This window comes from Fistularia commersonii, chromosome 33 (assembly GCF_037954325.1).
Source record: "Fistularia commersonii isolate RoL2024-O1a breed Wild chromosome 33, RoL_Fcom_v1.0, whole genome shotgun sequence".
Lineage (NCBI taxonomy): Eukaryota > Metazoa > Chordata > Actinopteri > Syngnathiformes > Fistulariidae > Fistularia > Fistularia commersonii.
Genome location: NC_141316.1, coordinates 516,766 through 532,746, shown reverse-complemented (window position 1 = coordinate 532,746; position 15,981 = coordinate 516,766). Strand labels below are relative to the sequence as shown.

The 15,981-nt window shown below is 42.9% G+C and overlaps 1 protein-coding gene across 2 annotated transcripts in view; it reads right to left on the bottom strand.

The window, feature by feature from the left end:
* jmjd1cb (jumonji domain containing 1Cb) overlaps positions 1 to 15,981 on the bottom strand; it is a 150,354-nt gene that overhangs the window by 49,340 nt on the left and 85,033 nt on the right. For both annotated transcript variants that reach the window (XM_086141088.1, XM_086141089.1), the window contains exon 3: positions 4,501 to 4,614. In XM_086141088.1, coding sequence (XP_085997214.1) covers positions 4,501 to 4,614 — 114 coding nt within the window. The remainder of the gene's footprint in view (positions 1 to 4,500; positions 4,615 to 15,981) is intronic.

Sequence of the window (15,981 nt, the reverse complement as noted above, 5' to 3'; positions counted from 1 at the left end):
ATGTTACGGAATTGGTCTCAATGGCTCTCAGTTTGAATTTAAAAAGGATCATACAAATAAACTTTTATTTAAAACTTTTTTCAGAAGGTGAAGAACCACCAAAAGCCCTACACCAGATTCAATATGGGAAAATTAGACAGAAAGCAAATGATTTTGTGAATAGAAAGAGAAAGCATCAGCACTTCTCTTTACAATTAAGGTACAGATGTAAAAGTAAAAGAAAGATCTTTACTGTCACATTCAGCTGACATAGACCACAACATCAATGAAATTTGACCACTGCATTTTACCCATCATAGATGAACATTGAGCAGAAGGCAGCAACTTCAGTGTCTTGCTCAACAACACTTCCGCAAGCGAGGAGGAGTGCAGGAATTAAACCAGAATGTCAGCTCCCAAGTACAACCACTCAAACCACCTGAGGCACACTGTCCATATCTGAGCCTTCAGGTGGCCAGAGCAGGCCATCCCTGACAGTATAACACGTGATGGAATGTTGATACTTTAGAGTCAGTAATGAGACCCTGAAATCATAATGCAGCCTCTGGGGGGAACTAGCCAGTGGGTATCCAGTCCCTAGATGAATGCAGAGGAAGGGCCTCTGTAGAACTTGTGCCAGGACTAAATATGCGAATCAGACTTCAATATGCCAATGGGACTTTCATAATGGATCGGTCAAGGCCTGAGTCAACAACAACTGCCATTGGTGAAGATAACCAATAGGGTATCCCAAAACTGGGCTACTGCGAGTTGAAAAAGAAGAGGAGGAAGGCGTGTTTGGAATCAGAGAGACCAGAGGAAAGGTAAGAGTCTGGGACTGAAATTAGGGATTTTGAATATTGGGACGATGGGAGAAAAAGCCAGAGAACTGATTGACATGATGTAGAGAAGGAAAGAGGACATTCAATGTATCTAGGAGGAAAGGCAGTGGGTCCTGATGATATACTTGTGGAGTAATGGAAGTGTCTAGGAGAGGTGAGAGTAGTTTCTGCTCAGAGAAAGGATGCCTGAGGAATGGAGACATGTGAGGTGCCCATTTTTGAGAAAAAAGGAGATGTGCAAAATTGCAGTAATTATAGAAGAATAAAGTTGACGAGTCATACAATAAATTATGGGAAACATTAGTCCCAACCTGACTGAGAGCAAAAGTGAGCATTTGTGAGGTTTCATGCTGAGAAAGAGTACTACTGATGCAGTATTTGCTTTAATATTACTGGTGGAGAAGTACAGAGGAGGTCAGAGAGAGCTGCATTGTGCCTTTGTAAATCTAGAAAAAGCATACAACAGGGTGCCGAGAGAGGAGCTCTGGTATTGTATAAGGAAGTCTGGAGTGGCAGAGAAGTATGTTAGACTGGTGCAGGACATGTATGCTAGCTGTGAGACACTGGTACGGTGTGCTGTAGGGGTAACAGAGAAGTTCAAGGTGGAGGTGGGACTCCATCAGGGATCAGCTCTGAGCCCCTTCTTGTTCGCAATGGTGATGGATAGGCTGACAGATGAGGTTAGACAGGAATCCCCATGGACCATGATGTTTTCAGATGACATTGTGATCTGTAGTGAAAGCAGAAAACAGGTAGAGGAAAATCTAGAGAGGTTGAGGTATGCTCTGGAAAGGAGAAGAATGAAAGTTAGTCGCAGCAAGACAGAATATATGTGTGTGAATGAGAGGAACTCGGGTGGAACAGTGAGGCTACAGGGAGTGGAGATCAAGAAGCTGGAGGATTTCAGGTACTTGAGGTCAAAAGTCCAGAGCAACAGAGACTGTTGAAAAGAGGTGAAGAGACGGGTCCAAGCAGATTGGAATGGGTGGAGAAAAGTGTCAGGGGTACGATGTGATAGAAGACTATCGGCCAGAATGAAAGGAAAGGTGTACAAGACAGTGGTGAGACCAGCGATGCTGTATGGCCTAGAAACAGTGACAATGACCAAAAGACAGGAGGCAGAACTAGAGGTTGAAGAGATGAAGATGCTGAGGTTTCTTTGGAAGTGACCAGGATGGATAGGATCAGGAATGAGTCTATCAGAGGAACAGCACATGTTAGATGTTTTGGAGAGAAGGTCAGAGAAGCCAGATTGAGATGGTTCAGTCATGTACAGAGGAGGGATAGTGAATGTATTGGTAGACGGATGCTGGAATTGGAGCTGCCAGGCAAGAGGTCTGGAGGAAGACCAAAGAGAAGATTTATGGACGTAGTGAGAGAGGATATGAAGGCTGTTGGTGTGAGAGAGGAAGATATGGAGAATAGGGTTAGATGGAGAAAGTTGATTCACTGTGGCGACCCCTGAAGGGAAAAGCTGAAAGAAGAAGCAGCTAAGTTATCGATAAACATGTATGTGAATCATGTATAACAAATACACTTTTTTGAAATAGAATGGTCTTACACAGTCTCTCCCCCTTCTCTCTCTCTCTGTGCCAGAGAGCTGTCACCCAGTTGGGGGATCAAGAGATCAGTTTGGCGTGTGATGTGAAGACAACAAATCCAAAACATTCTCAATTATACCTCGATGGCAGACAATGTTAAACATTAAAACCTGGCTGTTCTAGTGTTTCAATAACTGAAAAGTATAATATGCAATCATCCAGACACTAAATGAACCATAAGATTAAGCCAACCACTAAACAAGGCTTGTGCTAAATACCAGCTGCATCAACTGTGAGTTTATCTTTTTTATAATATTTTTCAAATAAAGCTTTTGATGGAGATCACATCCAACTAGAGACCATTTGAGCAAACACATTAACAAATAACACATTGACACCTGGTCCTGAACTATCAGGAACTAGGAACTATGAAGACTATCAATTAAAAGACAGGGAACTTGTAAGCTGGCATCTTCATTTGCTCGGAGCTTCACAGAGACATGGCTGTGCAGATCTCTACTGGCAGGCTTCTAACTCTTCAGAGCGGAGTACAACACGGAACTTTCTGGCAAAAAGAAAGCTGGGGGTTTGTGCTTTTACACCAACAACAGCTAGTACAACAACATGACAGTGATCCAAAAACACTTTTCTCCAGATCTGGAATCTTTTCTTCATTAATTGCAAAGCATTTTATTCCCCTCTGGAGTTTGCCTAATTAATCCTGGTCGGTGTTTACATTCCACCTCAGGAAAACATGCTGGAGACACAGCGCACGCTTTACGACCAGATATTGAGTGTGAAGCAGATAAACCCTGACTCTCTAGTTATTGTTCTTGGTGACTCTAACAAGGCAAACCTCACCCACGAACTCCCAAAAGAGTAGTATAAAAGCCCAACCAGAGAGGAAAACATTCTGGATCGCTGTTACATCACAGTAAGCATTGTTTATCATGCCATCCTTTGAGCTGCACTGGGACTCTGACCATGTCATGATCCACCTGATTCCCGCATGCAGGCAGAAATTAAAACTCTGGAAATCTGGAAATCAAAGAAGTGAAGCTGTGATGGACCACCAGGCATGTTTGGACGGCACTGGCTGGGATGTTTTCCAGGTCTGCATTAATCCAGCAATCTGGATGAGTACACAGAGGCCGTGACATCATAAATCAGCTTCCATTATATACAAGGGCAAATTAAAATCATGACAAGCCCTTGTTCACAGCAAAACTCAGAAAGTTGATGTCAGAGAAGGAACACTGTTCAGGTGTGAGGACAGAGTCATATTCAAGCAGGCTAAGTACAGATTTAGCCTGTGCCAGGATGCCGTTTGTAGATTTCGTCTCTACCTTCAACACAATTATCCCAGCTCTTCATGGACAAGCTCTTCATACAGACCATGCCAGACTCCACTAGTAGGTATATCACAGACTGTCTGTCTAACTGGAGGCTGGGAAAACATGTGTTTCCCAGACCATCAGCACTACCAGACCATCAGCACTAGCTCTCCCAAACGCTGGTACCTTATCCCTCTACTCTTCTCCTACTACACCAACAGCTGCATCTCCAGTCATCAGTCTATTGGCGGATGTTATCACCCTCATTGGACCCATCTTATGCTCCTTCAGTCCTCCTGCAGGTGGGAGATTGACCACTTGGTGACCTGGTTCAGTCAGAAATACTTGTGAGCTAAATGCTCTGAAGGCTGTGGAAATGGTCGTAGGCTTCAGGAAGAAGCCAGCCCAACCCACCCCATTCACTCTGTGAGACTTCCCAGCTGGCGATGAGGAGTCCTGCTGCTTCCTCGGAACAATCATCTCCCAGGAGCTTGATGGGAGCTGAACATCAATTCTATCATCAGCAAAGTGCAGCAGAGGATGTTCTTCCTGAGGCAGTTAACGAAGTTTAAACCTACAATAGACGATGATGGTACACTTCTACACCTCCACAACCAAGTCCACCCTCACCTCCTCCATCACCATCTGGTATGCTGCGACCACGGTCAAAAATAAGGGTAGATTGTAGCATATCATCTGTTCTGTTGATGTGCCCAGTTCCTTGTGTTTGAAAAAATAATCGGCGAATAAAGTCTTTCTGATTCTGGTTCAAGTGAAGGTAGAGTGTTATTCATGTGCGATTACCTGATAGGGCTGGTAGGCTGCATGGTCAGACAGGAAGTCCAGCTGTCGATCTAATAAGAATTCCACTGCTGTAACTGATGACAATAGGTTCTTCCCCACCACTTGCTTAAATGCCTGCACAGACACACAACTCAATCAATAACATCATACAGAGTAGTAACACATTTTATTAATATATTTTGATGACTTTCTGTGGCTAAATTTGGAAACTCCAAATGTGTGTGTGTGTGTGTTTATATATATATATATATATATATATATATATGTTACACTATATCACACTGTATCACACACACACACAGTATATATATATATATAATCCAATAATATTAAATGGATAATAATAAGAAGATTGACATAATAATACGATTAGAAATTAAGAAGAAAGAATGCCATGAGTTACACATCTCATAAACCCATATCTTCCATTCATGACATGACAAATATCAAATGTTGAAGCTGAGACATATTGCCATTTCAAGGAAAATAGTAGCTTATTTTGAATTTGATGGCATCTATCCATCTCAAAAAAGTTGGACCAGATTGATGTCCACCACTGTGTAGCATCCCCTCCTCTCTTAACAACTGTCTGTAAATGTCGGGGAAGAACAGATCCCTGTCGCTGGACTTTTAACACAAGAATGCTGTCCCATTCTTGTCTGGCGCAGGACTGTAGCTGCTCAACAGTACAAGGCTTTTGTTGCCAGAGTTTTCATTTGATGATCCGCCAAATGTTTTCTTTTGGTGAAAGGTCTGGAATGCAACCAGGCCAGTTAAGCACCCTGACTCTTCTGTGTTGGATGCTTTAAGTGGTTTAGCACTGCCTTGCTGAAATAAGCAAGGCCTTCCCTGGAAGAGACCGGAGCATGTGTTGCTTTATAATCTCTATGTACTTTTCAGCATTAATGGTGCCAGTCTTGGTAAGCTATGAATAAGCATGAATGGCGCCCCATACAATTAAAGACACAGGTTTTCAAAACATGGGTGGTCCCTTAACTCTTTAGTCTGCAGGACACAGCGTCCATGACTTACAAAAGTACAGCAGTAGTACCTTGACTTACAAGTTTACTTCGTTCTGTGAAACACAATGAATCTATCTGAGCCCCACTGTTTTTGTTATATGTTTTTAAATAAGAAAACTGTACTAAAAAATACATAATAAGAAAGAATATAAAGAATATAGCCTTGGGGGCCCACAAGCCAGTGTCTTTCTAAGCTGGTAGCAAAACTGAATAAATGCAAAAGGTTGCATCAGGAAGGCATCTGGTGTAAAACCTTTGCCAAAAACAAATTTGTGATCTAATACTGGATAGGTTAAGGCCCGGGTTAACAACAACTGCCATCAGTGCTAATAACCTACAGGAAAGAGAGGAGGAAGGTGTGTTTGGAAGGAAAGAGACAAGAGGAAAGCAAGAGTGGGACTGAGAGTGGGGATTTTGAATATTGGGACGATGGCAGAAAAGGCTAGAGTTGGATGACATGATGCAGAGAAGGAAGGAGGACATACAATGTGTCCAGGTGACGAGGTGGAAAGGTAGCAAGGCTAGAAGATTAGGTTCAGGTTTTAAGTTGTACTATCATGGCATTGATAGTAAAAGAAATTGAGTAGACGTTATCATGAAGAAGGAGTTTGTTAATAATGTGAGTTAGAAAGTGATGGGCGGGTTTGATATCCTGGATAGGAACATAGATGGAGAGATGGTTGAAGACTATTCAAAAAGGATGGAAATGGTTGTAGTGAAAACTTTTTCCAGAAAAGGCAGGAACATAGGGTAACTCATAAAAGAGTGGAGGTAGGAGCACACAGGTAGACTACATCTTGTATATAATGTAACCTGAAGAAGATCAGTGACCGCAAAGTAGCGGTAGGTGAGAGTGTAGCTAGGCAGCATAATATAGAACATGTATGTGGGCTGCGAGATAGTGGTTAGTTGTGCTGTAGGTGTACAAGATGGGCAAGCTGATAGATGAGATTAGACAGGAATCTCCATGGGCCATGGTGATTGCAGAAGACATTGTGATCCGTAGTGAGAGCTGAGAACAGGTGGGGGAAAATCTGGCGAGCTTGAGGTATGCCCTTGAAAGGAGAGGAATGAAGGTTAGTCACAGTGAGAAAGAATAAATGATATATGTGTGTGAATGAGAGACCCAAGTGGAACCATGAGTGAAGATAAAGAAGGTGGAAGATTTAAAATACTTCAACAGTCAACAGTCCAGAACAATGTAGAGTGTGATACTCTTTTATCACATATTAACCTGATACATTGTTCCACCCATTCCAACTTGCTTGAACTTGTTTCTTCTTCACCTCTTTTCCAGACAGAATGAAAGGATAGGTGTACAGAACAGTGGTTAGACCAGTGATACTGTATAGTTTGGTGACAGTAAAGAAAAGGCAAAAAGCAAACACAAGACAGTTGTGAGACCAGCGATGCTGTACAGCCTAGATATATTTACAATGACGAAAAGACAGGCGGCAAGGCTCAGAGGTCACAGAGATGAAGATGCTAAGGTTCTCTTTGGGTGTGACGATGATGGACAGGATCAGGAATAAGTATATCAAGAGGATAACACATGTTAGATGTTTTGGAGAGAAGGTCAGAGAAGCCAGACTGAGATGGTTTGATCATGTACAGAGGAGGGATAGTGAATATATTTGTAGGAGGATGCTGGGGTTGGAATTGCCACGCAGGAGGTCTACAGGAAGACCAAATAGAAAATTTATGGATGTAGTGAAAAAGGACATCAAGTTAGTCGGTGTGAGAGAAGAGAATAGAGAGTTAGATTGAGGAGGTTGATTCTCTGTGGCGACCCCTTAAGGGAGTAGCTAAGAGGACAAGAAGGAGAATAAAAGAGAATCTAAGGAAATAAACTGGTTTTATGAAAATGATTTACCTTGAAGATTGGATGGAAATGCCATTGGTGGCAGAGGAAGTTGGTTTCATGCTCTGTCACTCAAGTTAACTTACTTGCTGCGCATTTAAGGCTTGGAAAGCAACCATAGGTTAAGCCTCTTTTTCCAGGACATAAAGAAAATCTTTTGTTTGTTTAAAACAAAGTTGTGCCAAGAACAATAAAGGTCTGCACAAACCACCACCTAAAAGACTAAGGCAAGGTTACATGTTTGATTCAGTGCCATGATACACCCTCTACTGCTCGGCAGCAGCATCCTGTCATTCATAATCTATGATTTTTCACATCACAGTTAACACTGTAATCCAATCATGACATTGTGGCGGGCACAAAGGGCCGTGGTCTCTCACCCCACGGGACTGACGGTCGGGGTGCACATTGGTGACCCCGAACTGAGCATGTCTGAATCAGGTGAAGTTTGCGAATGAACTTTATTTACGGCGCCCCATCCAGCTCAGCCGGACCTGACCGTCACGGCCGTCAGACTGCCAGAGTTTTGGCAGAGCGCCCCGGCCGCTTGGTTCAGACACGCGGAGGCGAGGTCGTCGCGGCGCTGGACCAACAGACCACGAAACGGGCCATGGAGCTGTTGTGCAACCCTCCGCAGCAGAGCAGGTATCCCGCGTTAAAGGAGTTCCTACTCCGGAGGTACTGTCCGCTACGGAGCGGGCGGACAGGCTATTTCCATGTCCGGCTTGGGAAAAGGGTCTGCCGTGGATCTTATGGAGAACATGTTGTCGCTGCTGGGATCCGACGATGGCGGGTTCCTTTTTCTACATGTTTTTCTGCGTCAACTGCCGGCTCCTGCGCGCGCGATCCTGGCGAACTCCTGATGTTTAGCCGCCGGAGACTACCGCGGCTTGGCAGAGGACGCTGACCGCATCTTGCTAATTTCCAGAACATTCGTTGTCCAGAGTGCGACTCCGGAGCCCTTGCGGACGACTCGTGACGACGAGGATGCAACCAGGGGCAGCAGACCGCTGTTGAGTGCTGCGAACGGGTCCGCCATTGACACCTTCAGTTCACGGTTGTTGTCAGTTTGCTTTGACAAAGTGGGAGTTTGTGATTATAGCAATCACGACCCCCATTGTCGGCACGGACTTTCTGTGCGCCAACGCCCTGTGAGTGGACGTCGCAAACCGCCGCTTTATTGACGCATTGTCTTTTGCCACCTATCCCTGCGAGACAGAGCAGTTTGGGCCATGTGCACGCGCCAATTTTTTGGTTTCAGGGATGTTTATCATCGGTTGTTGGCGGATTTTCCATTGCTGACAACGCCCACATTTTCCACTGGTTCATTGAGACACAGAGAGGACATTTTGGTAGCCAGCCCGTCGGCCAATCGGCACCTGGAGCACCTAACTCAGGTTTTCTGCCGCCTAGCCAACCATGGCCTAATTATCAACCCGGCTAAGTGTCAGTTTGGTCTTTTGTCGATCGATTTCTTAGGGCACCGCATTTCACCGCAGGGCGCAGTTCCGTTGCCATCGAAGGTGCAGGCGGTGATTGATTTCCCGGGTCTGGCGTCTGTCAAAGCGCTGCAGGAGTTCTTAGGCATGGTCAATTTTTACAACCGTTTCCTCCCTCGTGCTGCTCACCTCCTTCGGCCACTGTATGAAGCTTTGCGTTCCCGATGTGCAAAAGACGAGGTTGACTGGACTCCGGAACGGGTTCAGGCTTTTGACGGTGCTAAGCACGCCCTGGTGAATGCGGCCCTCCTCATCCATCCCACGCCCATGGCGCCGATAGCATTGACAACTGATGCATCTGATGTGGCAGAGGGGGCTGTGGTCAAACAGTGGGTGGCAGATACCTGGCAGCCGCTTGCCTTCTTTAGCTGCAAACTGAGGGCCGGCAGCGACATCTTGCAGCTATTTCCGAGTTCACTACGGACATTAGGCATGTGGCTAGGAAGGTCAACCCTGAAGCAGATTGCTTGTCACGAGTTCTCGTCTGTCCTGTGCAGGTCGCGATCGATTTTGCAGCTATGGCCACCAACCAGCCCAGTGACACGGATGTCCTCGCCCAGCGGTCGTCGAGTACGGGTCTCGTGCTGGATGATGTGGCTGTTCAGGAAGTTAGCCCTGCCCTTCTCTGCAATGTCTCTACTGGCCGGCCCCGACCGGTGGTCCCTGAGGTTTGGCGGCGTCAGGGTTTCATCAGTGCATCAGTGAAACTTCTGTGCGCCAAGTTTGTCTGGCCCGGCATTCGTAGGGATGTGAAGGAGTGGGCTGCTGCCTGTGTGGCATGCCAGCGCGCCAAGGTTCACCCCTTGCGCCGTTCCCGATTCTGGCCAGGCGTTTTGACCATGTCCATGTTGACCTAATGGGCCCTCTACCCCCTTCAAAGGGTTTTACCCACCTACTCAACATTGTGGATAGGACTACTAGGTGACCGGAGGTGGTCCCGTTGTCCTCCACGGCTGCTGCGGACGTGTCTCGAGCATTTCTGTCTTCTTTGGTTGCCCGTTTTGGTACCCAATCAGATATTACTTCGGACAGGGGTCCGTAGTTCGTGTCGTCACTATGGTCGGCATTGGCTGGGTCTTTGGGGACGTGCACCGTACGACGGCGTACCACCCGTAGGCTAACGGCTTGTGCGAGAGGTTTCACCGGTCCCTGAAGGCGCCGTTGCAGGCTGCGCTCTCAGGCCACAATTGGGTGGACCGTTTGCCATGGGTCTTGCTAGGGTTACGCTCAGCTCCCAAGGATGACCTCGATGCCTCCCCTGCTGAGCTGGTGCTCGGTCAGCCATTACGTGTGCCAGGAGAGTTTTTGCCTGAGAGGTCTGCTCCACTTTACCCGCCGTTTGCACCCCTAGCTTTGCGTTTTCTGGGCCCGGCCCACCACTGTTTATAACGGTCTTTTGTGCCAGCGGAGCTCATGTCGGCTCTTTTCGTGTTCGTTAGGCATGATGCTCACCGCTCGCCACTGCAATCCCCATATGATTGGCCGTTTCGGGTGCTTGAGGCAAGCACCAAGAGTTTTGTTTAGACATGGGCGGGCAAAGGGAGCGCGTCACGCTAGATCGGTTGAAACTGGCACACAGGACGGTAGGTGAAGATGTGTCCCCTTTCCAGGTACCCCGCCAGGGCTGCCCCCTGTCCAAGCCTGCGTCAACGCCCCTGCAAACCAAATGTCCGGCGCCTCCTGTTGTTGTGACCGAGGGACGTCGGAACCATTTCGGCAGACTCATCAGGACTCCCATGCGGGGCTAGTTGTGCTTCCTGAGTCCCTTCTGGGTGTTCGGGGGGGCGGGTGGCAGACACATAAGGGCATGGTCTCTCACCCCACGGGGCTAACAGTCGGGGAGCGTGGTTAAGCCAGGGATATTTAGATGATCCCAGATGTTCAAGTTCCAGTTGTATTTTGTTGGTGTTTCAAATTAAAGAACCAAACTCCTCCAAGCCTCCGCCATTATTTCATTGTTGAAACACCACAATATATTTGTTCTTATGACAATTTGGAGATTCTACAAATGAAAGACTCAGGCCACCAACTATGTAACAATAGTCATTGTTACATAGTTGCACCTTAGTTGCACAATAATGTCATGAAACCACACGATAACATTGTTGATACAGCTCAAAAACCAGACCCTAAACCTCATGCAGTCCTTGACATATGCAGTCAAGGAAAGGACATAAATAAAGCACGGATGATATGCGGAAATACAAGGTTTACAATACAAAGTTTGACTTGGTTTGACAAACAGAATGTGCTTTGGAGTTTGCAATGCATCAATTCTTTGCAACCCACCAAAACAAAACAAAAAGGGCAAAATCATGCACAACAGAGCAGGTTGAGCAAGAGAGCAACAGTAGTGGAAGGAAAAATCACCAAACGAAATAATGTCTCACCAAGTGTAACTTAAATGATGAGAGCAGACATTTCCAACAATCTGAACTATTCATCCAAATTTATATACCTCCTTTACTTAAGAATTTTAAATACAACACTTAAAAATCGTCATGGCTCTAAGACTAATCTGCAATCCAACATTGTGCGACAAACTGTAAAACTGCAAAACATACAAAATGAAATTCACACCAAATTTAACTGTTAAATCTATGTTTTTTTTATACAATGGTTATATTTCAAGGGAAGATTAACAGGAATGGTTGAAAATACATATATTTTATTGCTTTTAATTCAATTACCCTGCAGTCATGGTATATGTCAATGCTACAGGCATGCTTCCGCCTTTATATTCAACAATACTTCTCCAAGTGAAGTAACACATATGATGGATGATGGAACATTAACCAATAGCATTATACACAAACCATGATGAAAAACAGAACTTGCCTCTAAAATAGGGGCACTTTGGATATTAGGTGATTGTTTAGATTTAAAGCAATCTGAAACCAGTGAGTAAGCAGGACTTAGCAAAATACCGCACTGGCAATTTTTTTGCCAGAATTAACAAACAAAATGAAATATAGGATTTTATTTTACAAATAGGGTATGATATAGCCAATATCAGGATGGATGATTTTTTGACGTGGCACAACCTCACCTAAACTGATTCATTGATGTCTGACACATAAAAACTCTGATCACACTCACAGTGTCACAGTGCAAATCGTTCATCTGTATAATAATTTAAAATGTAAACTATAACCTGAAAATTATGAGAGTGCAAAGAATTTTACACACTAAAAAATAGTCAAGGAAAAAATGACAATATATGTATATATATATGTTGTCCTAGATCAGTGAGTAAGACTATTTGCAAAGAGCATTGGAGCCATGTTTATAAATTTCTGCTTTGAATCAATGGCAGTCCCCATCCATTCCCAAATCTTGCGCATGGGCGGGCGCACTCACTCACACACACACACGCACGCACGCACGCACGCATGCACGCACACCACTCAACTGCAATTGGGTCACATCTGCCATTGTGCAAAGAAAAAGCATTCTATCACTGCATGCTCCCAGAGGGACAGTGAGAGAGTACACACAACCACTTACTGTCAAAACTAACAGAACTGGACCCCTGCATTGATAAAAATGCAATAAGAATCAGCATTGTCTTAATAAGCAACATCTAGACAGGACAAAAAATTCTATTTGAACAAAAAAAAACGCCTTGTTTGTTTTTGTGGTGTGTTGCAAGTGCAAAATGCACACAAGCGTTGTCATCTCGCAGACCCTTATCAGATGAACGTCAGGAAGTAAAAAGTGCCAGTTTCATCATGAGAATGTTAATTGAGTAGAACTACATAGACACAATAACACAGTAATACAAAAGGACAAAAGGAGCGAAATGCCACCTCTATGTAACTTTCAACCTTACTTACATTTAACCAAATTGTTCTGAGGGTCTTTTTTTCTTTTTTTTTAATTGAGAGAAACCTGAGTTGGGGATGACATGCAGGCTCAATCTTTTGATTCCAGGTAGGAGTGGGTTTAGCAGAGCTAAATGTTTGTAATGTGATAATAAATGTGCAGAGTGGGCTGAGAGAAGGTAATCGAATAAAGGATGAGTCATCAACTTATATTGGACATTGCTGCAAAAAGGGTTTCAATGGAAAATTGATAATACAAGTTTTTCTATGCAAATGTAATTACAGTTTATATGTTCTCCTTAAGTAAAAATTAAGTGATTTAAAATATACACAATTTCCTCACATTAAACTGATGTTGAGGTATGTTACTTGCAGATTTAAACCCCGATCAAATCACACACTAGAATCTTGACACATTTCAGTTTCTGCAAGGCTCAAACTATGTCTGGTATTTTCACTATATCTAGTGTAGCTTGAGGTTTAAAAAGGGCATGGACGAGTGCTCCATTAAATTTGCTACAAACAATCTTGAGCTTACCTGCAGACTGAAACAGACTAGTTAGAAAGTAACTCTTTCTGAACTCTTACTGTAAAAGTAACTCTTTCTGACAACCTAAATACGAATGTTTATATCAAAGTACAGGAGGTGTTGATAAAGACCTTCTTGGTTTACTATATTATTTCAACTCAATCAATTGCACTAAATGAAAAAAAAAAAATGTGACTCTATAACAAAAATTTACTGAAAATTTCAAACATTGCTATGGAGTTTCTCAGCCATCTAGGTCATGGTTAATCCTCGTCAAAATTCAAGTGTTTCATCTCCAATGAAAATAATTCGACCAGGTTTAAACACTTGGTTCCATATGTTAACTTATTTTGGCAAATCTTGAAACTACCTAACAGCACAGTGACTTACTAATTCTCGTAAATATTTTTGCTAAAATTCCTTTTTATTGAGGAATTAACTGTTGACCAGTATTTTAGCTCCCTCCTTGTGAATTAACTGTTCTAGCGGTCTAGAGGTTGACTTCCAATTACTGTCAGTCCTTTTTAGGGGTATCATCATTTCTGTCCAAGCCATATTCACTGGGTGTTTTTTCTTTTTTTTTCTAATTATTCTGTTTACAGACAATTCCAAGTGCATTTTATTTTCTGTAATTACTTTATAAATCTATTACTTTTATCAATTGCTAGTTATTTCAGTCAGCATTGTGTACTTTTATTTTCCACGTCTGTATTTATAATTAAGCTCCATGACATGTGATTTCTTGTGATCAGAAATAAACAATTTCTATTCTATTATTAAGCTTGCTTTATTTGATAATCAAATAATCAAATAAGTGGACAGGTTCTGAAAATCTCTCAGAATCTCTGTAGGTACAAAACACATTTCTCTATCGATTTGCTTTACGTGCATTTTAAATGTAAATCAAGGTGTAATGATCAATAGAATTATGAATGAAATACATTACTGGCTTCCCATGTCTGAATGTTCCCCTTTGTGTTTCTATTACTTTGATTAGTTGCTCCCAGCACCAGAGATATGCTCATCTCTGGATTCTCCATCAGCAACCATTGTGATCCTTTCTAGTAAAATTGACTTTGACCATTAACACTCTGATGCTCTTATTTTAGGTGATGGAAAACAAACCTTCAACACACCTTTGTGTTGGACTGATAGGTAAAAATGGTATACAAATGAAAGCAGTCACATAGAATAGAAAGTCAAAAGTTTATATAATAAAGAACAATTACACTCAATTAAGTTTGCTGTGACAGAAGGCTTGTGCACAACATTGGTGATCACAACTTGTGCTTTAGCGATCAATGATGCTTTGCATCATTTTATTGCACCATCGTCCGAAATCGGCAGCAAACCACTGGACAAACCATACCAACTGTGGGTCTGTGTCAACAAACCCCTCTTGGACAAAAAACTGTGGCAGTCCATAACAAACTCTAGTATATTTTACGTTCTCTGATTATTACAGACTGCATCACATTACATTTCATCCTGGTTTTTGAAAATAACACAATCTACAAACCAGTTATTACAAAGCAGGAGTTGATAAAGCTGTGGTACATTATATCATTAGTTTTAAACAATCAGGTAGATTGCAATATGATGGCAATAACAACTTCAATTACAATTTCACATACACACAAATCCATAGTCTACATTTAAAAAAAGGTATATGTTAAGGGCACTAGTTTCTATTCTAGGAATGTGATCATGCTCCCAGTACAAAACTGATTTTGAAACTATTGACAGTAAGAAGAAAGATTGTACATCAGCGGAGAAGAGAAACTGTAACATTACCTCATATTCATCTGTCTCTCGGAAGTGTCAGAGAAATTGTTTGGAAGAAAAATCCTTGTAAAGCATACATATAAACATCAAGCTTTAAAATTAAGCGGAGGAAGAACGGGATGGAATCAAACAAAGGAGGAAAGACAATAAATTAGACAGAGGTAGAGTGAGAAAGACAGCTGGCTGAGAGAAAGACAAGGCTGAGAAGAGACTGAGCTACAGAGCCGACATTTTAACTGCCGGTGACGGGGGACGGGGGCAGGGCAGGCCGGCAATTATTTTCCATTCTGGTTCCTCCCTTGCTTTCATTTTTTTTAATGCCTCTCAACTCTCTTGCCTATGTGTCTAGCCTTGTCATCTGCTCTACATACTTTACTTATACCCCAATCAATAGGATTTCAGCATGTTGTATCAATATTGCATTGCTCTAAAAAATAAAGACTTAAACACTCTATTAGTTTAGTAGAATTAATATATCGGAAAAAGAAAGAGCTTAAACTTAATGATGATTGGCTAGAGAGTTAAGAGATACTGTATTCGAGCACGAATGGAACTGTACATGAAGTCTTGACCACAGAAAAAGCAATCATTTATATCTTACCTACAGTTTATAGATCATAGAACTTATCCTGGAGTTTGAGCAAAAACGAGCTTTTCATGGCAGGACGTTGATGCTTCTTTGTTTCAATGTGATCATCATTATGAAGACATGCCAGCTCCCGGTGAGGTTTACAAGTGAGAAACAAAGCCCTTAATGGAAAAGTCCTAATAGGATGACAGCTGATGAGATAGAGCAAGTTATGGGATAGTGAGAAAATACTGCTAGTACATTCAGGGGACACACAAATTTGTGATATGGGGCATTTACTGTATTTAGACTTCCCATATTGATATGACCAAAAGACAGCAGGCAGAACTAGAGGTTGCAGAGATGAAGATGTTGAGGCTCTCTTTGGGAGTG